The sequence below is a fragment of the Neovison vison genome, chromosome 5 (genome assembly GCF_020171115.1).
Source record: "Neovison vison isolate M4711 chromosome 5, ASM_NN_V1, whole genome shotgun sequence".
Taxonomy (NCBI): Eukaryota; Metazoa; Chordata; class Mammalia; order Carnivora; family Mustelidae; genus Neogale; species Neogale vison.
In genome coordinates this window covers 14,518,867-14,541,928 of record NC_058095.1, presented here as the reverse complement: position 1 = coordinate 14,541,928, position 23,062 = coordinate 14,518,867, and the positions used below count along the sequence as shown (strand labels likewise).

At 43.9% G+C, this 23,062-nt stretch overlaps 1 protein-coding gene across 3 annotated transcripts in view; it reads right to left on the bottom strand.

The window, feature by feature from the left end:
• The window catches only part of TEX2 (testis expressed 2), a 106,406-nt gene that overhangs the window by 32,795 nt on the left and 50,549 nt on the right, over positions 1-23,062 (bottom strand). For all 3 annotated transcript variants that reach the window (XM_044247632.1, XM_044247635.1, XM_044247634.1), the window contains exons 3-5: positions 8,913-9,113; positions 7,403-7,742; positions 5,690-5,937 (exon numbers count right to left, since the gene is read on the bottom strand). In XM_044247632.1, the coding sequence (XP_044103567.1) occupies positions 5,690-5,937; positions 7,403-7,742; positions 8,913-9,113 (789 nt within the window). The remainder of the gene's footprint in view (positions 1-5,689; positions 5,938-7,402; positions 7,743-8,912; positions 9,114-23,062) is intronic.

Below are 23,062 nucleotides of genomic sequence, written 5' to 3'. Positions count from 1 at the left end.
ATTTGCTCATTTCTTAATAGGGTCATTTACCTTTTTATTACTCAGTTTTAAGAATCCTTTGTTTATTCTAAGTACTAGTATATAAGATAAATGATTTGCAGAAATTTTCTCCCATTTTGCGGGTTGTCTTTTCACTATCTTAATGGTATTGTTTGTAGTATAAAAGTTTTTCATTTTGATGAAATCTATTTTATCATTTTTAAATTTTTTTGGTTGCATGTACTTTTGGGTGTCTTAACTAAGAAAGCTTTACCTAAGCTCAAACCACAGAGATTGACACCTACGTTTTCTTCATTTTATAGTTTTAGCTCCTACACTGAGGTCTATAATCCTTTTGAGTTAATTTTTGTGTATGGTGTGAGGTAGGGGTCCAACTTCATTCTTTTGCCATGTGGATACCAGTCGTTCCAGCACCACTTGTTGAAGACTATTCTCTCCCTCCCTGTCCCTGCTCCTTGAATTGCCTTGGCACTCTATTCTGGATCCTTTCTAAAATGTTAGCTTAAATTGGCTCTATGGCTTCATATTTTTTACTCACTGTACGAGGAACACTTTCCAAGTCTACTTTTAAATGTTTGAAAAGGTGACTTTGCTCAGGAAAGGGGAAGCCTTGAAAAACCACTCTGCCAAATAAGATTTCCTGGTTTCTATTTGATTCCTATTTGCTTTCTTAGGGTTCTCATGTCCTGATAACAGCAAACAGGGAGTAATATCTCATGATCCAGTTTATGGGTAACAAGATAATTAACCAGAAATAATGAAGTCAGAACTCTCCAAACCTGGGAAGCCTACATTATCTCTAAACGTTTAGGGTCTTCCCTGGATAAAGAGTGTGGGAAGTGTGTGGCCAATCAGAGTATCAGGGTCTTGCACTTGCCTGGGACACAGACACAGCCCAGCCCCACTGATGGTCCTCTCTCCTAGCCAGGCCACTTAGGGGCATACAGAACTAGCAGCCTCCCTGGCCTCACACCCCTAAGCAAATCTGCAGGTAGGCTGTGCGGTCTCCCTTCCTGAGGTGACCACACTAGGGGTAATACTATGCCACCTTTAGACATTTTTAAGAAGAGAGTTTCCTTTAAAAATATATATATATTTTATTTAAATTCAATTAGTTAACATATAGTGTTTGAAACTTACAGTGTTTTAAACTTTTGAACGTATATGTTTGAAACTTATAGTTTCAAAAGACAGTCTCCTTATTTTCTTATTTTCTAAATTACTATTAAAATCTCCTCCTCTAACCAAGAAGACTACCTTGACAAGACAATACAGCTCTGGTCTCTTCCGCCAGCCTCACGGTCTCTCAACTATTCTGAAGGGTGAGAAAATGGTGCCAATACCATAGAGGTTTGGGGATTCGGAGGCTTGCACAGCCTGTGGCAGTGGGACAAAGCAGTCACAAGGGCAAGTCAGGGCTCAGTGACTGGTCACTGAGCACTAAACATCTGGAGAATAAGGCCCTTCCTCCAAAATAGTGATTTTATCATTCCAATTTTGAGCTCCAAAAGTGGTTTCCATATGCAGAATCCCCTGAGTATGTTTTTAATTATTATAATAATAATCACCAAAATTATTTCAGCATTGTTTAACACAAACCTTGTCTGTATTTACTAATTGTATCCTGGATGTTTTTAACATCAGTTTGGCTCCTGTGCACCAGTGGCCCCATTCTCTTCCAAACCTAGTTTAGCACTGGGTGACATGCGAGAAAGGAGGCTCAGTGGGCAGAAGTTGCCATGAGACTTGGAGCCCTCAGGGTAAGCGATGCTTTGACCATGGCCTACAAGAGGCAGCAGCAGGGGGAGAGAGGGGAGAGGAGAAGCTGAGACAAGGGCTAGAGCTGTGTCCCAAGCTCCCTCTGGGTGAGCTCTGGCTGGTGGCCAACACTGACGGTGGGACAGTGTCACTTGAAGAGATGTCAGAGGTTCATTTGTGTCTCTGAGCCCTTTGAGTTTCTCTTGGACTTATGATATCAGAGGTGATATGGACTCTAAGAAATAACCTGGCCCAGTCTTTGGCAGGAAGGATCAATACTACTGACCACATCCAAAGGGTCCACATTTGGTGACCCCATGGGGAAACAGGCACTCATACTACTAGTGGGAATGAACACTGGTGCAACCCTTAGAGAAGGGAATGTGATAATACCTAACAAATACCTAACCTTGAAGATATACTGCCAATGGCACAAAAATACAAGTTCACAAATTTTTCACTGCACCATTATTTGTAATTGCAAAATACTAGAAACCTAGATGTCCATATGAAAGAGAGAATGAATATACTATGAAACATTTGTACAATGGAGCAAGTTTGGCAGCTGTTTAAAAACAAGAGGAGGGAGAGGCCTCTATGAACTGATGTGGAGTGATTTCCAAAATGTACTAGGAAGCTTAAAAAGTAATGTTCAAAAGAGGATCCATAATATGCTATCATTTGACTAAGACAGAAGGGAAAATAAAGGCAGAAATTATAAACCCGAGACTAAGGAGACTGGCTTACTTCAAGGGTGTGAGTGGGAATGGAATGGAAGAATAGAAGAAATAGGGTAGGAGAGAGAGCCCTTTTCTGAGAACGTCTCTGTCCAGCTTTGATCTCTGCAACCACATTAATGTTTCACATGCACAAAACATAACCAGTTAAAAATGGAGAGAGAAGGTCCTCGTGTGCTCAAACAGCAAAGTTAATAAGAAATAAAATTAGTTAAGAACTGCCTTAAAGTGTGAAAAGTAATCAAAATAGCAGAGGAAACTGTAGCAGATATTCCATTCCAAAAACAGTGACACGATATTTCCCACCCCAAATGCTCTTCTAAGAATTTGCTACTTTCTCAGCAAGGAGAAGCTCTGCCCCTCCCCGAACCTGGGAAGGTGTGCTGACTGCTCCAATAGAGCCTGACGGAAGTGACGTCACTTTACTTCCGAGACTAGGTCATAAAAGGTGCTATGGCGTCCGCCCGGCTCTTTCTCGAGGGAGACTTAGCCGAAGGAAGGCCAGGCCACGTGGAGAAGTGAGCTCCCAGCCAGCAACCAGCATCTATCTGTGTGCCGGCCCCGGGAGTGAGGCATCGTGGGAGCAGCTCCTCCAGCCCCCCAACCCCACCCCGCGGAGCCGCCTCGGCTGATGCCGTATGGAGCAGACAGAAGCCTTTACTGCCAAGCCTGGTCAAGTTACAAACTGGTAAGCAAAATGAGTAGCTGGTAGGGTTTTAGGCCACCACTTCTGGGGCTGTTCACAGTAATAGTTACCTGGAACACACGCCCGTACCTTAGTCAAGACCATCTCAAGCAACAGACCACCCCTGAGAGCCAGGACACGGCCCACACGTGCTTCACGCCAAGTAGATGCAGGAGCCCAGCACCAGACCTCAGGCACTTCTTCCGAAGCCCCCTTTCGAAGCACAGGGTTCGGCTTTCTGGTTTCCTAGCCCACACAGACTAGAGTGGTTACATTTAGGGTAGGGGTGGGGGAGGGGGATAAGCACTCAAGGAGAAGCAACTAGAAGGACATATACCAACAGCAGCCAGCTGACCATTGAGAGAAACTATGCAGAATCTGCAGCCTGGGGCTGCTCAGATGGCCTCTGACCTCAAGCAGGCCTGCATGACCCACAAGCCTGAATTTCTGTTTGTTTTGTTAAGTCCTTAAATTATCAAGATTAAATCCTCTCTGCCTACTCTGCCTGAGGGGGTCAGGAAATGCAATGTGGTTTTTAAAGATTTTCGTCAGACTTAGTAAAGGAAAAACATGTTTTGGTGCTTAAAGCGGTAAATGCCAAGGACTCAGAAAGGACAGTTTGCACTAGAGAAGCCCCCAGGTGACAGGGATGCTGGCTTGAGGGGCTGGGTTATGGGCCACTGGGGCCTCCCAGCGCCTCCTGGGGCTTCCAGAAACTCCAGCATTGCCACGACAAGCACATGCAACACATACTGAGGACATGCTATTCTAAAACATGGTTTTGTTTTCATATTTTTAACTTAAGGAACTCTTTTAAAGAGCAAGCATTTCATGAAATACACTGGTCTACACGGCTCCTCCTGATTTCCCTCAATGTGATGAGAGTCCAGACAGCTGACAACCCAGGGAGAAAAGGGGTTTGGGGTAGAGGGATTCACGGGTGGTAAACAGGACATTCCCAGAATAGTCTGGTACCACCCGACTCCAGCCTAGAGGAAGGCCTACTTCCCACCCTCGTTGGTAACTTAGGTCAGAGGGTGGAGGCAGTGGGGGAGGGGCCAGCAGAGGCAGAGGGTCTCTTTGGGCCTGACCAAGTCTGCTGGATGAGGGTTCGGGACCTCCTCCCCACTGGAGAGGATCAACGGAATGAATCAAAGCCCGCAACGGGTTAACAGCACAAGGAAGGCACCCAGTGCTTCCCATTAAGAGCAGAGGTACAGCCACTGGAAGAGGCCAGACACTCCAGTAGGGAACTGGCTTTGCATGCATGGGCTGCCCGGGTGCTAAGAGGACCAGTGCGGCAGCGGCAGGCGGCCTGACGGGCCGCACAGCTTCCGGATGCCCACCAAAATGTCAGCGGCGGCAGCTGGGGGCCTGCGAGTGTCCTCTGGTTTTACACATGCCACCACTTGGCAACTGTGAAATTAAGCTACTTAACCCGTGTGAACCTGCTTCTCCACTGACAGAGGGGAGAGAAGAGCATCTCGTCTGCAAGGCTGCCAAAGGGGGCAGAGGCATTCCGCGACAGGGCCTCATGGAGGCTGGCACAAGGCAGCTTAGTTATCTCACTGCAGATGATGCTGAGTGCACGGCCAGCTGGTTACACTGTGGGAAGAATGCTCGTGGCAAATCTTCAAAAGCCCTGGACATTGCTAATGAGTCTGAGAATTTGAGAATACAAAGGTAACTCGGGAATCAGGCCTCTATTACTAACTTTCCCACTGGCTGCCCACTTGCTCGGGTCAAAGGTTAGGAGTGATCTTTGACCCCTCTGGCTCTCTCACGCCCCACACATAATTCACCAGCAGATCCAGCCGCTCCCCTCCGATACAGATCCCGAGTCTTCTCACCACCTGCTGCTGACCCTCATCACAGCCCCATCGCCCACAGCCCGAAGTGCCCCCCACCCCCTCTCTTCCTCCTGCCCACTCTCCATAGACAGTCACTTTTAGACTTAAATAGATCAACATGACTCCCTACTCAAAACCCTCCCAGTGCTTCCCCTCTTCCTCAGAACTGACCCATGAGGCCCCGCTCTCTGTCCCCTGCTCACCGTCACCACACCAGCTTCATCGTGGTTCCTTGAATACTCCAACCATATCCCTGCCTTGGGGCCTTGGCACTTGCTGGTCCCCTCACCTGGAAGGCTCCTCTCACACCCCCACACCCCCCACGGCTCACTTCCTCACTTTGGTCAGATCTCTGTGCAAACGTCACCTCCTCAAGGAGGCCCTCCTTGACCACCACTCTAAACAGCAGTCTGGCCACCTTTCATCCTCTCTTACTTGGCTTTAATCCTTGCCACCACCAGCTGTTTTGTTTCTTTCTGACTCCCTGTTGAGAGCACAAGCTCCCTGAGGGCAAGGCCCCTTGTCTGTCTTGTTCATTACTGTATCCCCAGTGCCTAGGGCAGGGCCTGGTACACAGGAAGCACTCGAAGTGCTTCTGTAGGCAGAAAGGAGTTTGAGTAGAAAAGCAGAAAAGCCGCAGCCCAGGCAGCCAGCTTTACCTTCTTCCCAGTCGTGGGGCTGCTCTCCGCACTCAGCACTGGGCTCCTTTGGGGGCTTCGGCTTTCTTGGGGGACACACCTGGCCATGTACACGCTGTAGTCCAGAAGCATCTTCTGCCGCACGCCACCCACCAGCTCCTTCTGCTTCGGCTGGGACATGATCTCCTCCACACTGCCTTTGCTGCTGCTGCGGCTGTGGGTCAGGTGCCCAGAGGGGCTGCTGTGCCTGCTGTGCGAGGGCAGGACCCCTGCAGCAGAGAGGGGCTGACTGTTAGGACACAAAGTCAATGGAACATCGAACAAACTTTACTGGGCTCAGTCAACACCCAACGAAAATGCTTACAAACGATTGTTTAAGAAAATAAGGTTATAGGGGCGCCTGGGTGGCTCAGTGGGTTAAAGCCTCTGCCTTCAGCTTGGGTCATGGTCCCAGGGTCCTGGAATCGAGCCCTGCATTGGGCTCTTTGCTCGATGGGGAGCCTGCTTCCTCCTCTCTCTTTGCCTGCCTCTCTGCCTACTTGTGATCTCTGTCTGTCAAATAAATAAAAATCTTTTTAAAAAAATTTAAAAAAAAAGAAAAAGAAAATAAGGTTATATTATAAAGGTACTTCCTATCCTGAAAAATACCTTCCCTTCTAATAATAGTTCATTTTTTAGAACAGTTTTTAGTCTTCTCTAAGACAATTCAGAGGAACTGAAAGCCATGAAGTCCATGTGGTAAGTAAGTACCTTTTTTTTCCTGGTGATCACTTAGGGTCAAATACGGAGCTGCCACACCCCCAGCCAAATGGAAAACGGGCAGAAAGCTAACTGTTCACCCGCAGCTCACAGCAATTCCAGACCTGTCATCTTTCATTCAAAAAAGGTTTTTATCAAGCACTTTCTCTGGGCCAATTCCACATGAAAAGAAGAATGAGACATAATCCCTGCCCTTGAATTTGGGCACCTAGGCAAATAAATCACAGCTCTGTAAAATAACCATTGTAACTGAAGCGTGACTGAAAGGGCTTTCAGGGCCGAAAGGAGGAGGTGCTCTCTCTGCCCAAGAGAGCCCCAGGACTGACTTCCACAGGTCGTGTCCTCCAGGCTGCCTCTCAGAGAAACATCTGGCATTTTCCTGGTGCAGGTCGGGGGGGAAGAACATTCTAGGTAGAGGGAGGAACATATGCAAAAAGCGATGACAGGGGAACGCTGGATGTCTGGTTCAGTGAAGGCCCAAGTGGGCTACACGGGGCAGAAGGGACAGGAAATGAGCAGAGGCTCATTCATCAGTACAAATTTGGGGAGTCAGGAGACCAGAGGACTCTGCCTTTCTGTGGTGATCTGGGGCTTGGAGAACCTTGTTCGGGGCCAGGAGCTTGAGAACACTAGCCTGATATGCTGTCCTGACTCACCTGCCTGCTTATCCTCACCAGGGTTCTCCTGATGTTTCTCTCAGAAGAGTCACAGTATGTGCAAATAAATATAACAATAAGGAACCAGTGATGGCAAAAAACCCCATACATCTGCAAGCTGTTCCCTCACAGGTTAAATGATCCAGTACAAAGGGTTACAGCGGTTGGCCTAAAAGGTGAATGGGTCCTGAGGACACTCCTCAGGTGGCACAGGGTCATCGGTTCGGGACGGGCTTCCTTCCTTCCTACCTGGAAATCTCTGTCCGTTTTCCTATGGACCCTTTAAAAACACCGGAGCATCTAGCACACATGTCATTACCTGGTTTATTTGCAGAGACACCAGGGGCCTTCTTGCTTTCCGACTTCAGTTTAGACGCCAGAACAAACCGCCTGAACCACTCCTCTTTCTCTCGGCCAGTTCTCCCAAAGAGATAGAGTATCTGGTCTCGCTGGCCAGCTCGGGTTCCCTCCTGAGGATGGGGTGGCTTCTTGGGGTCCTCGCTTCCCAGCTCTCGCTCAGCTGGAGGCTTTTCTTCAGAAGTCTCTTTATCAGTCTGGGCCTTAGACATAAAGTCATCTTGTCGACCAAGCTCAATACAAATGGGGTACTTTTTATTCCAGATTCGTTTTCGAGCCAAACTTTTGGGTACAAGATAAATCTATGGGAAAGGGAAATGATGGTTGACATACAAAATTAAGAACTGGCCACATTGTGCATTAATACTATGCAGAACACAAAAGCAAACTTTATAGCCTTTTTGACTAAGATAATGTAGTGTAAACTACCACCTGTCGACAACGTGAGTATAGAAACTGGGATAGAGTTTTAGAAGTGACTTGTTATTCTTCGAACTCATTCCAGAAGTAGATGTTTAACAATTCTGCAAGAGTTACAAGCATCTATAATTTTTAGGTAACAGTGGCACAAAAATTATTTAAGAGGTTATCATCAACTAAGTTTCATGACCTGGACCAACCATACATTTGAAAAAAAAAAAAAGTTTATCAAACTACATCTAGATGAAGCTCAAGTTTATCATTCTTAAGAATAAACTTATACAGGGCGCCTGGGTGGCTCAGTGGGTTGCGCCGCTGCCTTCGGCTCAGGTCATGATCTTGGAGTCCTGGGATCGAGTCCCGCGTCGGGCTCTCTGCTCAGCGGGGAGCCTGCTTCCTCCTCTCTCTCTCTCTCTCTGCCTGCCTCTCTGCCTACTTGTGATCTCTCTGTCAAATAAATAAATAAAATCTTTAAAAAAAAAAAAAGAATAAACTTATACAAAAACTATTTTAAATACTTCTGTCATTTGAGGTAAATTTAAAGATCATTTCACATGAGTTATAACAAGAGAAAACCTACAGCTTTTTGGAATAACAGACAATTTACATTTCTCAACAACAGTAGTATATAACACTTACCAAATGTAGTTATTTTGCATCTCCATAATTTACACATATACAGAGTCCTCACTCATTATTACCCTAGCGCCACCACACTTGGCTTTTTGTTGGACTGAAAAAGTTAAAAATTAACTCTCAAAGTCAGATGACTGTGTTATGCCTTTGCTCCTCAAAGTGTGGTCCATGGACCACCAGCAGCAAGGCTATCACTTGGGAGCTCATAAAAATGCACTCTCGGGCCCCACCCAGAGTTGCTGAAATAGAATCTACATTGAAAAAGATGCTTGGGTGATTGCATGAAATTACACACACACATATAACACACACACATATAACACACACATGCCCTTTTGAGGAGGAAAAATGCAGTAAAACAATCAAGATTCCAAATGATTTTTTTCATTTCGGTCTCTCAAATTGGCCAGGCTCACCTTGCTGTCTGAAAGGTCGTAGATTTTCTGGCTGATGTAGGTAACCTCTGGCTTTGTTTCATTGTAGCTTGCCCTCCTGGATATATTTTTATTGGGCTTTGAAAGTCTTAAGGTCCCGCCCTCAAGTCGAACAAAGACTGAATGTGTCAAAGTTGCGTGGTAAGTTTCTGGATCATAGCTGTAAATCTCATTCATCCATCCCTGATAGAGAAAAACTTGCATTAGTAAAATTAGAGTGAACAGAAATCCTATTTGAAACAAAAATGAAGATCACTGAGGTCGATGGGACACTGAAACCAAACCTGACTGTGACGCAAACATCGATTCAGTGGTGACTGGGAGTTGCTCAGACAGGTGCAAAGCTTGAAGGATAATCGGTGTAGAGCTGTAAACTGCTAGGTTTCTGATAACTAAAAATGTGGATATGGGGGACTAATGATAATGCCCATTTCTCTAAATAAAAGGTTCTTTTTTTTCTTTTTTTAAAAGGTAACAAGCGAATCAGGAAACTCAAAAGTTTTATTCATGTAAATAGAGCAAGTCTTTCAGCCTAACCTCCTCTCAGGGTGAACACTACTACCCAGTCTGGTCTTCTTAAATCAGCCAAACCCATCCTCTTCTCACTCACCTGCAAACCATCTTTGGAATTTCACAGATCATACTAACTCATGCTCCCATTCCAGGACTGAGACCTTACACTCTATTTCTAGCTCACTGAAATCACACAGTAAAGCAGATGATCAGAAATTAGGCATTAAGAATTACAGATATGATCAGGGGCGCCCGGGGGGCTCAGTCATTAAGCCTCTGCCTTCGACTCAGGTCAGGATCCCAGTGTCCTGGGATCGAGCCCCACATCAGGCTCCCTGCTCGGCGGGAAGCCTGCTTCTCCTTCTCCTACTTCCCCTGCTTGTGTTCCCTCTCTCTGTCAAATAAATAAAGTCTCAAAAAAATGACAGATATGATCCACAGTATGTCACAATCCAAAGAGATATAGTAACTTAAATGAGTAAAATTGTGCCCCAGGTCTGCCCCCCACCCCGGTCAACATAAATGAACATATACACTGATCTTCACATACAGCACATATATGAAAGTGTAAGGACTAACACACCATAAAATTATGGTAAAGCTCCTCTCATAGGGATGATCAATATTCATCATGTAATACTCTTCCTGTCCCACTGTCCTTTTTCAGATGATACAGTGGCCCAGATCTTTTTAAAAGCTCTCTAGGGAATTTTAATTGATTCTCTTCCATACTCTTCATTTTCTTCTTTTTTTTAAAATATTTATTTATTTGAGAGAGAGAGAGAGAGAGAGCATGTGCACATGGTAGCGGGGGGCAGAAGGAAAGGGAGAGAGAGAGAGACTCTCAAGCAGACTCCCCACTGAATGAGGTCAATCTCACGACCCTGAGATCATGGCCTGAGCAGAAATCAAGAGTCTGACGCTCAATCAACTGAGGGGCCACCCAGGCGCCCCTCTACTCCCCTCATTTTATAAATGTTTTTGAGCCGAGCAGAGAGGTACTAAAAATCACAGTGCAATTGGGAATGTCCTTCTTTTCAAATAATGGCCCTTTCCACAGTGAGTACTTGGGTCTCACACTTAAGTTTTGACCTGTGAAATTTATGAGACAATTACATAGTTTTATGTATCTCTTTTTTTTTTTTTCATGAGTTAGGAGTAGCTCTCCATCCTCCCAATGCGTCGCTGCATCTATTAAAGTGTTGAATGACCAAGCGCATGGCGACAGGGAGAGGGTGTAATCTAGATGTTGCAATGATCAGAGCAATGAAATGAAAAGAGGGACAAGCAAGACAGTGGGGCCTGCCGTGGACTGTACAGTTGGAGCATCAGTTTGGGAAGGTTTATTTTGCTAAGTATAGAACTAAGGACATTCTTTGGTTCATAGTTTTTTGTCTTTTTCCTTAGTCTGTTATTATGGTAAAGTATATTCATTGATTTTTGAATGTTGAACCAGTCTTGCATTCTTGGGAAAATTAGGTATTGGTCATGATGTGCCGAAGCTGGGTTCCACCAGCTCATGAGAGCTAATTCTACATGCTTCTTCCTGATCCCGTTGTCAGGGACCTCACACTGGTAGCTTACAGCTGGCCACGGTGGGAGAGTTTTGTTTGTTTTTTGGCGGAAGTTTTTATATCATGGAAATCAGTGAAAAGTACAAATAGGGCTTCCCTTTGATCCAGAGAGCCATTTTATCAGCACAGTACTAATATTATCCTTTTTTACATTGCAGAATTTGGCTTGCTAATACTTTGTTCATTTGTCCCCCTAAATTCATAAGGGAAACTGGTCTACAGTTTTCTTGTAATATCTTTCAATATTAGCTAGCCTCATAAAATGAGCTGGGGAAGTGTTCCTTCTCCTATGTTCTGGAAGAGTTTGTATAAAATATTTCTTCCTAAAAGGTTGAGTAAATTTGCCAAGGAAGCCATCTGGGCCTGGAGTTTTCTTTATAGAAAGGTTTGAAACTATGAATTCAATTTATTTAATTTCTACTGGAAATTAGGCTATCAATTTCTTCTTGAGTGAGCTTTGGTAGCTTGTGTCTTATAAAGAATTTGTCTATTTCATATAGGTTGCCCAAACTGTGGGCACAATATTGTTTGTAATATTTCCCTATTATGCTTTTAAAATCTGGGGCGCCTGGGTGGCTCAGTGGGTTAAGCCGCTGCCTTCGGCTCAGGTCGTGATCTCAGGGTCCTGGGATCGAGTCCCGCATTGGGCTCTCTGCTCGGCAGGGAGCCTGCTTCCCTCTCTCTCTCTGCCTGCCTCTCCATCTACTTGTGATTTCTCTCTGTCAAATAAATAAATAAAATCTTTTTAAAAAAAATAAAAATTAAAAAAAAATAAAATCTGTAGAGTCTAGTAATATTCTTTTAGTCCTAATATTGGTAATCTGTATTTCTAAAATAAACACTTCATGCTATTACTTTCCCTCTAAGCACTGCATCAGCTGCAATTTTTCATTTGTTGTATTTTCAATATCATTTGATTAAAATATTTTCTACTTTCCCCTGTGACTGTCTTTGGACCAACAGGCTAATGAGAAGTGTGCTGTTTAATTTCCAAGTGTGTGGGAATTTTCCAGATATCTTTTTGTTACTAATTTTTAGTTCCATTTCATGATGGTCAGAGAACATGCTTTTTATAATTTCAGTTCTTTTAAATTCATTAAGTTTTTATGGCCCAGTATACGGTGTATCTGGTGAATGTTCCATGTATACTATAAAAAATATGCATTTTCTATAAATATATTTGTCTTTTTAAAAAATGTTTGTCTAAAATGTTTCACAACAACATTTTTGCTAAAGATCTCCTGGCATATAATCCAGTTTTCTTTTTATCCACTTTGGTTGCAGAAAGTACTTTCTTACCTAAATGGGTTTATACTAGGCCGAAAGTTCTAAAGGCAACTAGATTAATAAAGAACTTGAAGCAGATCTGATTTTTCTGGCCTGTTTCAGAGCCATGCTCAAAGGTCAGGCTGTATTTACTTGCAGAGCTACTAAAACCAAGAAGAATCTGTGGAGGGAGGGATGAAAGGGCTGGTGCTGAAGAATTTCTTAGGGCCAGGGAATGACAATGAGATTAAAACAGCCACTTCTATCAGTGTCACTTACGAGCCATTTAGCCATACAGTCCCCACCAGGGATTGCTCTTCTTGAATTATTTCACTCTGAGTGTACATCTCCTGCCTAGACTACAGGCTTTTGAGGATACACGGCATGTGAGATACCCTCCTGGGGTCCATAATTACATCTTACCTAAGATGTTAAACCTTTTTTTCCTCTGATTCTCGAGTTATGATGATCATAATTTGATATACGTCAAACATTTCTACAATAATATTTCCATATAAAAGATTTTTCATTTGTTTCTAGCTATGTGAAATCGGGGAGGTTTATTTCGCTAAGTATCTGGACATGTAAAAGAGTCAATAGAAGTAACACGATACTGGAATTTTGGACAAAATACCCAGCATTATAGTTGTCATCATCACCAGACCAGAAAGGCAGGAAGAAAAAAAAGTTAGGCATATCATGAAGTTATTCTCAAATAATAGGAGAGTCTCTGAGAAATAAAGTAATGTGAGCTGTAGAGGGTCTTCCCTTTTGAAAGTCTGAGACCGCACAGGTTAACTGATCTATGAATAAGAGACATTTGGGAATAAAAGGCTGTTTCTCTCCAATTGCTTTCATTTTGCCTTTCCTAATAAGTCAGAAAATGCAGAACTGTGCAGGGAAGCACGATCCAATGGAAATATAACACAAACCATAAATACGTACCATGAAAACACATAATTTTAAATTGTCTAGTAACCATAATAAAAAAGCAAAAAAGCAGGTGAAATTAATTTTAACTATGTTATTTAACTCAATACAGTCGACTCTTGAACAACATGGGTTTGAACTGTGCAGGTCCACTTATGCACAGATTTTTTTCAGTACATACAGTATACTACTGTACATTTACTTTGTCTTCCTTAGGACATTCTTAATATTTTCTTTAGCTTATTTTAAGAATATGGTATATAATACATATACTGCACAAAATACGTGTTAATCACCTCTGTTACTGGTAAGGCTTCCTGGTCAACCATAGGCCATTAGTAGTTAAGTTTTGGGGGAGTCGAAAGTTATACAAGGATTTTCAATTGCACAGGGTATCGGTGCCCCTATCTCCCACACAGTTCAGCGGTCAACTGTGTATCCAAATATTATCATGTAAACACATAACATTAACAATATTGATTATGTTTTACATTCTTTGTTTTGTACTAAGTCTTCAAAATCCAGCACATATTTCACACTTAGAGCATGGCTTGGTTCGAACTTGCGGCACTTCAAGCTCCCAATGGCCCCATGTGGCCAGTGGCTACTATATTAGCACACAGCCGACTCGTGGGTTCTGCCTTTTCGAACCTAGACACCTGGCTCAAGCAGAATGATCAAAATCCCCCTCTCTTCTCTTGCCAACACTTCCAGGATTCTAAATTTTATTTTACATTAGGTCATCGCTATGTCCGTCCAATATGGGACTCAAAGTCATGACCCCGAGATCAAGAGTCATACACTCTGCTGACTGAGCCAGCCAGGTGCCCCTCTTGCTGACACTTCCAACATAAGCAGTTTTATGCTGTGTTTTACTAGGTGCTCTACAGAATCACATGAGAGAAGATGGTCTAAGTAATCTCCAGATGCAGCATTCAATCTCAGAAATTCAAACCACTTTAAAAAGCTAACATGTGGGGCACCTGGCAGGTTCAGTCAGAAGAGAATGCGACTCTTGATTGGGGTCGTGACTTTGAGCTCCATATTGCGTATAGAGATTACTAAAAAAAAATAAACTTTAAAGAAAAGCCAACATGCAATCTTAAAAACTAAGGAATAAGAGTAAAAGTTATCTAAGTAAAAGGCTAAAGTTTTTGAAAACTGTTACAGTTCTATAAGGTCATTAAGACACTCAATTTGCAAACAAACTTACATTAAATTTTTAGCTTATTCTTCTGTTTTTTAGCAGAAAAGAAGATAGGCTACAGAGGCACATGTGTTAGGTCACACTGCTTCAGCTCATCTGTTTACAGGATTACCTGGTGAAGAGCCATCACTCCGTACTAGTTTAACAAACTGCTGCCTAGCTACTATTCCTGTATCTAGTTAACAAGGGCAAACACTTCAGTGCTTTGGGGATTTGCTCCTGACCCAGCAGCCTGAGCTCCTACCCAACCCAGAGAGCCAGCCCTCCGGAGTTGTTGCTGGGCTGCAGCCTGTCACCCCCACCCCCACCATGGCCACAGTTCCAAGATGATACGTGGTCGTCTTTGCTCACTGCTCTGACAGAAAACAAACAGGTCACCATCTACCGTTTGCCAAGTTGCAGAAATACTAGAACAACCTGATTTAGAGGCATGTGGAGGAGAAGAGAGTTTCAAGTCCTAACCAGTTCGGGAACATAACCCCACACCTGTCCCAAGAATGGACACTGGGTAGAGGCAGGAGTAGGCCTAAGAAGAGAATCTAGGAGATGCCTTTCCTCAGGAAAGGTCCAGGAGGCTCCAAGCTGCCTTCTTCTGGTTCAGGGCTGGCTTGAGCCTCCTCCCCATCACCTGCTCCTTTCGCAACCACCACTGGCTGCATTCCAACACAAAGGGCCCTGTGGCTTCTCTTTCCTTTTTATCTTCACAGTGCCTGTTCCCTAAACTACCATTTGCTTTTCTTTGTGTTCAGGAGCTATGAGAGGCTAAAGCCCAAAGCTGCCAACAGATAAATACAACCCATGAATCAGTATTTCAACTGCATGTCTGTTGTGAACAATCATTTGTTAGCTTCAGTGAGGCCTGACCCTTGACCACACATGACAGACTGCTGGTCAAAACACATGCATTGCAACCTGCCCACAAACATTAGCAGAACTGCCGAGCCTGGCACACCTGTGTTCTAATCCTGGCTTCACCACTTGCTAACTGCCAAGGTGAGTGGTACTTATCCTTAGATGCTTGGTCTTCTTGCCTGTGAGGGGGTCTAACCCAGCTTCGTGCCTCCCCCCTCCCCACCTCACCCTCTTGCTCCAGCTGTAATGAATTCCTCCACGCTAACAGTACTCTAGTGAGGTACAATCTTCATACATAGTAAAAGGAAAAACTCTTACCCATGAGATTTTTAAGATATTAATGTTTGTAATATTAGCTGACATCTGAGCTCACATTATGATCTGGGCACTTCAGCTGCACTAGCTACTTCTGCCGATTACTTAAGATCTTCTAAGTGAGCAAGATGGGGAGAGGGGTTAAGTGATTTGCCTAAAGAGGGGTTAAAAAAACAAAAACAAAAACAAAAACAAAAACAAAAACAAAAACATGGCCCAGCAAGTGGCAAATCCAGGACTTAAGCCAAATTTATCTGACTTTGAGGCCCAGGCTCCTACCTTCCCTCCATAGTAGTGCCCACCTTCCATCTGTCCACCTAGCCATCCCACAGGTCATGGCAAAGGTGACACTTTTCCCAGGGAACCTCTCTGATCACCTAGGCTCTGTTGTCTACTGCCTTCCTCCTATCACTGTACCTGTTAACTGCCTGGTCTACTTGCGTACAAACACGGCAAGACAATCAGAGTCATAGCACACGTTCACTGACCGAGTACCTGAATGCACCCTGATTCAGACGGCCCCCGTGAGGGTTACAGGGGATCTGTACATCAAGCACAAGTGAGCAGGACAAGCTGGCGTGCCCTTCATGGCCTGGAAGTATTGTTCTACTCACAGAAGCAGAGAGAAGCACAGAAGGAGTGGAGAGCGCAGAGGCCAGCAGAGGTTATTTTGAAGCAGAAGGCTTGGTCACTGCTCCCAAGGAGAGAACCAAGTTTTAACTGCACAAAATAGAACAAAAGAGTAAGTAACCTCAGGAAGAATCTTAAGAGTAAAAGGTGTTCAAGCTTTTCAGGGCAGAAACTGAATTAGCTACTTCTCTATAACACAGAGAGGTAGGTGTTGTGACTGGTGCTCAGGTTTCTTGATTCCCATGCAGGGCTCCTTCCAGAATATTATGAGGTTTGATAGGAAAACTTGAGTCACAAGGCTGCTACTTGACCTGCATCAGTCAGGCATCCAGGATGCTGATGGCCATTGGAAGGCTCTGGCCAAGAGGTGGCCAGGCATGCTTCTCCTGCTTCTGTCCCCTAATGTGCCTTACTGTCCCCAAACCACCGAGGCTGCCCTTGCAGAAAGTGATCTCCCAATGCAAACCCTGCTGGCTTTTGATACCTTCAACTGGCCAAATTTTTCCAGCCGTCTGACCAACTCCTTAGATAAAGCTGCAAATGGAATTTCCAGACCTAAGCAGTCAAATATCAAATCTACTGAGCAGTACAGCAACTTCCAGGCCTTCCCCCAGTTCCCCATATAGTACCCAGCTGTCTATTGCTTAGCTGTTCTACAATTCTTAACGTTCCACTTCTTAACAAGTAAGATATTTCTCCAGTTTGGGGTGCCTGGGTGGCTCGGTGGGTTAAGCCTCTGCCTTCGGCTCAGGTCATGATCTCAGGGTCCTGGGATCGAGCCCCACATCGGGCTCTCTGCTTGGCAAGGAGCCTGCTTCACCCCACCTCTCTCTGCCTGCCTCTCTGCCTACTTGTGATCTCTGTCAAATAAATAAAATCTTTAAAAACAAAAAAGGTTATTTCTCCAGTTTTACTTTGTTATGAGACACAGGAGGGAGTATAAAGAGACTGAGTATACAGTTAGCAACTCATTCCATTTCAACAGCTCAACTAAAAAACTCAGAGATGCTCTCAGCCCACACTAAAGCAGCTCAGACAAGCCTCGTTTCTTTCGGAGGCTGGAACTGTTAAAATGGAGACAGTTGCACACACTGGGGGACAATGACCACAGTCAGCTGGCCCGCAGCTGTCTGGCCCACAGACTGGTCCTGTGATCCTGTCTGTAAAAGGTCAGGGGTTTCTCTTCAATTCTCCACTGGATTTAGAAGCCATATCTGGCTGAAAGTACAAACCACAATCTATAAAGGGACTCATTTAACACTCAGAAAGATTAAAAGCTGCAATTAACCTTTTGCAAAATAATAAAGTCTGGAAGAACTACTATTGTGTTCACTTTCAGTTACAGTGCCAGTCAGGAGGTCAAGACCAATGCTCTCTCTCGGTCAGCTTGATGCTGTGCTGACCAGAGTGATGCGCCCGAGGAAGTGATGGGGCTTTCTCTATCTTCGGTGTCGTGTGGGCTGACATCCTGCTGTCACATGGCTGTGCTGGCATTTGAGGCTGTCTGTCACTCAGCTCCCCTGCATCATTCCTTCACCCAGCCTATCAGGAGAGGAACAAATCCTAAATATAAGGACAGAGCCAGGGCCCGAGGCCCTGGCTGCTGGAAATCCTCTGTGAAGCTGATAAAAAGGGTTGGGGACTTTTGTCCCCAGAACTAGAGCATAAGCATAAGCGAGAGTCATCTCTTTGCTGGTTTTGACCCTTTTTGATGTATTAATGGTTTAGAACCGGAAGTCATCAGTTAAAACACGATCTCACAGATCATGGACTTAGAGACTATGGCAGGAACAGTCTACTTAAATTTATAGAACGTTAGATACAAATTTTATTTTACCTATAAAAGACAAAAAAACCTACAGATATATAGACTTCATAGTATGAATGACAGCCTCAAGCAAATAGTCAACATTCAAAACAGATGCTACTCAAAGAAACCACCAAGAAGGGGGGAAAAAAAAAGTCCATTAGGGGAGAGAAGCACCTGCATCAATACCATCCACATCCTCCAACAGCCCACTCCAAGGTCACCTTCACGGCCACGTCACTAGAAGCTGTGGAGTCAGAGCTAAAGCCACAGACTCTGCCTGGCAAAATGGCCCTTATCTCAGCTTTTCCCATCCTTCAGGGCAGCATCTACTCAAAGAACACTTTTTAGAATGTACTGGCAAATAGTAGAAGAGAAAATGAGCATTCAAAAAAAAAACCAATGTTTTTTAGAGAAAGAGGAAGTGGAGGGACAGAGGGAAAGGGAGATAGAATCTCAAGCAGACTCCACACCCAGTGCAGGGCCCAACGTGGGGCTTGATCTCATGACTCTTGAGATCAAGACCTGAGCCCATATCATGAGTTGGATGCTTAACCAACTAAGCCACCCAGGCGCTCCTGAGCTTTCAAATTTGACAGAAAAATAACATGATCTCAGATAAACCACTGAAATAATCAAGGTCTGATTTACACTAACACATGATAAACATTAAATCATTCTCAACAAGTTTTGAAATTATAAGACAAGAGATTAGCAAGCCAATAAATTAGGAGCCTCTTAAATTTTAGATCACACAGACCCACTCTCTCAGATCCACTATGCCCACAGTTTCTCTCCTCACTCCATAGATGAAACCTGCAACAAAACTAAAAAGCATGGTCCTTTTAGCCAGAATCCTAGCCAGAATCCAGAATATATTTTCTCAAGGAAATGATGCTATAAACTTAGTCACATATAAGTGAACCAGAATTACCATTTAGCCATGCTGTAAGCTAATGAGTTGAGTGAGAAAATGGAAAAATGTTGGTAATTGTTGAAGCTGAGACGGGGCATCGGGTACATGGGGTTTCATTGCACTATTTACTTCTGCATATACTAAACGTTTTCTACAATAAAAAGTTAGAAAATACAAGCTCAAGAAAAAAATCATTCTGGAGTCACCTGACATCCTTAACCACACTATTCCGATGGAATTTAGGAAACATTTTCTTACAGTTAGCTTTCCAACCAACTTTAAAACATGGTATCTGCCTGCACTGAAACATCTCACCACCTGGTATTTCTCAAGCAACAAGGGACACTGGGAAATAGCCATATTTATAAAAGCCATCCATAAAAACTCAAGTGACCCATTATGGGAGCAGGATATTTTCAGTTCAGAATAATGTAGAAAGAAATGCTCTTTTATTTCTTGTACTCACTGTATTAGGAGTTACAGACATCAACAAAAAGCAACCCAAGTCTCTTCTGGTTGTAATGGAGCTGTTCTCTCCTTAATATCTGAACACTCTAATTTCTTGAAAGAAAGAATTGCATGAAATTGAGATTAAATTTACAAGTTTGAATTTCTTCTCAAAATCTATAAAGTTCTCCCTACAAAATTATTTTTACATGTCAATACCAAAGCCTGTATTTAGGGACTGCAATGATTTTTTAAAAAAAAATCTATCCCCCTTTACTAAAACCTAAATGTGATATAACCTAAGGAAAAAAAAAAAAATTCTCCAAAATTTATTTCTGTTAGTTTTGCGATGGTGAAAATGTAATTTTAGTTGACCTTATGGGCCGTATCTTTTTTTTTTTTTAAGATTTTATTTATTTTATGGAGAGGTAGAGAGAGCCAGAGAGCACAAGTGGGGGGAGGAGAGGGAATGGCAGAGAGAGAAGGAGCAGCAGTCTCCTTACGGAGAAAGGAGCCTGATGCAGGGCTTGATCTCAGGGTCCTGGGTTAATGACCCAAGCCAAAGGCAGATGCTTAACCGATTAAGCCACCCAGGTGCCCTGTGAACCACATATTTTAAAAAGAGCCAAGTTGTTTTGATGTTTATGTTAAAATAATTTTAGAAAAATTAAAAAAGAGAGAGCGAGCGACAGTCATCACTCTAGAAACCAACATTCTACGGTTGTGTTCCACAAGTGGTTTGTAAGTCAGAGATAAAAAATTTACCCGTGACTATAATTCAAAACTGCATGAGCCATACACTCAAACATACATCAAAGAACCTTATGGAATCTTCAGGAAGCTTATCATTACAGACACGTGGAAACCTCAGTGTACAAGAATGGCACTGAATTAGGTACACTCCTGGTCAAGTGACAAGTACATTCTTTTTTTTTTTTTTTTTTTTAAGATTTTATTTATTCATTTGTGAGAGAGAGAGAGAGAGAGAGAGAGAGAGAGAGAGCATGCGCGTGCACAAGCAGGGGGAGCAGCAGGCAGAGGGAGAAGCAGGCTCCCTGCTGACCAAGGAACCCAATGCAGGACTCAATCCCAGGACCCTGAGATTATGACCTGACCCAGAGGCAGACACTTCACCGACAGAGCCACCCCGGCTTCCTGGGACAGTACATTCTCAGAGAAGTCTCACCCAAATTGCTTAAGAATGCTCAGCAAAACCACACATCCCAAATGCAGTGCTGACTCTGAATGTCTTTCTCCCCGTGCCCAACCCCACTCTTTCCCAGGGTCCCCAGCTCACAGTATCTAGCCAGTCGCCCAAAATAAAACCCCCAGAAGGTTCCTACACAGGGGTTGTTGCTCAAAATGAAGCCCTTGGGACTCTGCAGCACACATGAGTCTCCGTCTTGAGCTAACATACCCAGACTGCCAAGCTTTCAGTCACATCCGTGTGTCCTAGCATTTTGGTGGCCCCCCTTCCTCTCACGTGTTCGACTTGTCACTTGGTGCCTGTGTAGCCGCCCTTCTCCTATTTGCTGCTTCTCATCAGCAGCATGAATGTATGAAATAACAATGTATGAATTCCCAAACATGAAGAAAAAGCCGGCTTTCAAGGAGGTTCTAAGAGTCATTCTATGGACTTGGTGACAACTGTTTGGCCTTACAGGGGTTTTGACTGCTTCCGTTCCAGATGAGAGAGCTGCTGGCTGGCAGGGTTGAGTGAGAGATGGCGAAGGGTCATGAGGCCGGATCAGTCACATACAGTCCTTGAGAACAGCTACTTCTTGGCTGCTAGCCAGCCTCTGTGACTCTCCATCCCATATACTCACCACTGTAGCAGGGAGCCTGCTGTGGGGCTCGATCTCAGGACCCCAGGATCACGACCTGACCTGAAGGCAGATGCTTAACCGACTGAGCCACCTAGGCACCCCCTGTAGCAGGGTCATTTTTAAATACAAATATCCACAGTGTGGATGGAACAGTAAAATCACCAGGAGAAAGTACAAAAGAGCTTTACTTTACTTTTCTCCTCCCTTTCATGTGAAGTCTCGCTGAAGAGAAACTGCAGTGCTTTCTGAATTGTTTATGGAGCCAATTTAGGACTTAGACTCTCAGTCCTGGGCCCACAGGTGAGAACCTCCATGACTCAGAGGCTTAAAAACACACAGTCTCCTAAAATACTCCTGGAGCACTAACCCTCCTGCCTGTCTTGTTCATGGGGCCCTGAAGATACAGTCTACTTAGGGCACGAAGCTTGGAGGATCACTGTGCATACTGGGCCTCTATGCTAGAGATCTTTATCACACGCAGGTTTTACAGCCCATGTCTGCAAATTTTTTTTAAAGTTTCAGTGCCTGCCCTCAACACTTGCACCATTACATCCTCTGTAAAAACCCACAGAATAGTATCAGGTCCACTGAAAATAATTCGTAACAGCTAATTCCCCTAATTCAAGCCTATTTTCAAAAAGGGGCTTTTTTGGCCCTAGGAACAGGTTCACAGATCTGCTTTATAAAGAAACCAAGGCCCATCTCCTGCATCACTTTTATTTATTTTATTTTTTTCCCCTGCATCACTTTTAAAGCCATAAATCTAGAGAGCAGAAATCTAGAACTTGCCACGATCCCCATTTCTCTAATGCTCAACTTGGCAGACGCCAGCAGTCCTCTCCCCCTTTGAATCAGGAGGCCAGCGCTGTAGGAGTGTAGGCAAGAGAAGAGCAGATTTGCTGCCAGAGATTTCTAAGCAGTAAAAATCAAGTTCCAAATCCTGTGAAAGATGGACCACCTTGGTTTTTCCACTGCTGTGGGGAAAGAAAAACCTCTTCATAATCTGTACTTTTTGGTAATTATTTTTTGTCTTCTTAAAAGACCACCCCTTTCAATCCAACTAAATTTTTTCTTTAAGTATCAGGGATTTCTGGGCACCTGGGTGGCTCAGATGGTTAAGCATCTGCCTTTGGCTCAGGTCATGATCCTGGGGTCATGGGACGGAGCCCCATATCAGGCTCCTGGCTCAGCAGGGAGTCTGCTTCTCCCTCTGCCTCTGCCTCTCCCTCTGCTCATGCTCTTTCCCTCTGTATTGCTCTGTTGCAAATAAATAAATAAAATCCTTAAAAATTAAAAAAAATATATCAAGGATTTCTTTTAAAAAGCAACTTGAGGAGTGCCTGGGTGGCTCAGTGGGTTAAGCCTCTGCCTTTGGCTCAGGTCATGATCCCAGCGTCCTGCTCAGCGGGGAGCCTGCTTTCTCCTCTCTCTCTGCCTGCTTCTCTTCCTACTTGTGATCTCTCTCTCTGTTAAATAAATAAATAAAATCTAAAAAAAAAAAAAAAAAAAGGAAACTTCATTAGGAGATGACAAGGCCAAAACTGCCTCACCACCTACATTTCCTGATAAAGCCTCATTCATTCATTTACTCATTCATCATCCAACCATCTACCTACCTATTCATCCAGTATTTACTTATCATGTGCCCAATATGTGCCACGTGCTGAGGACACAATGATGAACACGATGGACGTGGCCTGTGCATTCAGGAAGCCCATTGTGGACTGGAGGAGATGGGCAATAAACATACATATAACTAGGGCTCTCACAAGTACTATAAAAGTGAGGCAGAGAAGGCTAGCTGTCCCTCAAACTGGGGTACTCCTTTCTATAGTCTATAGCTGTTACT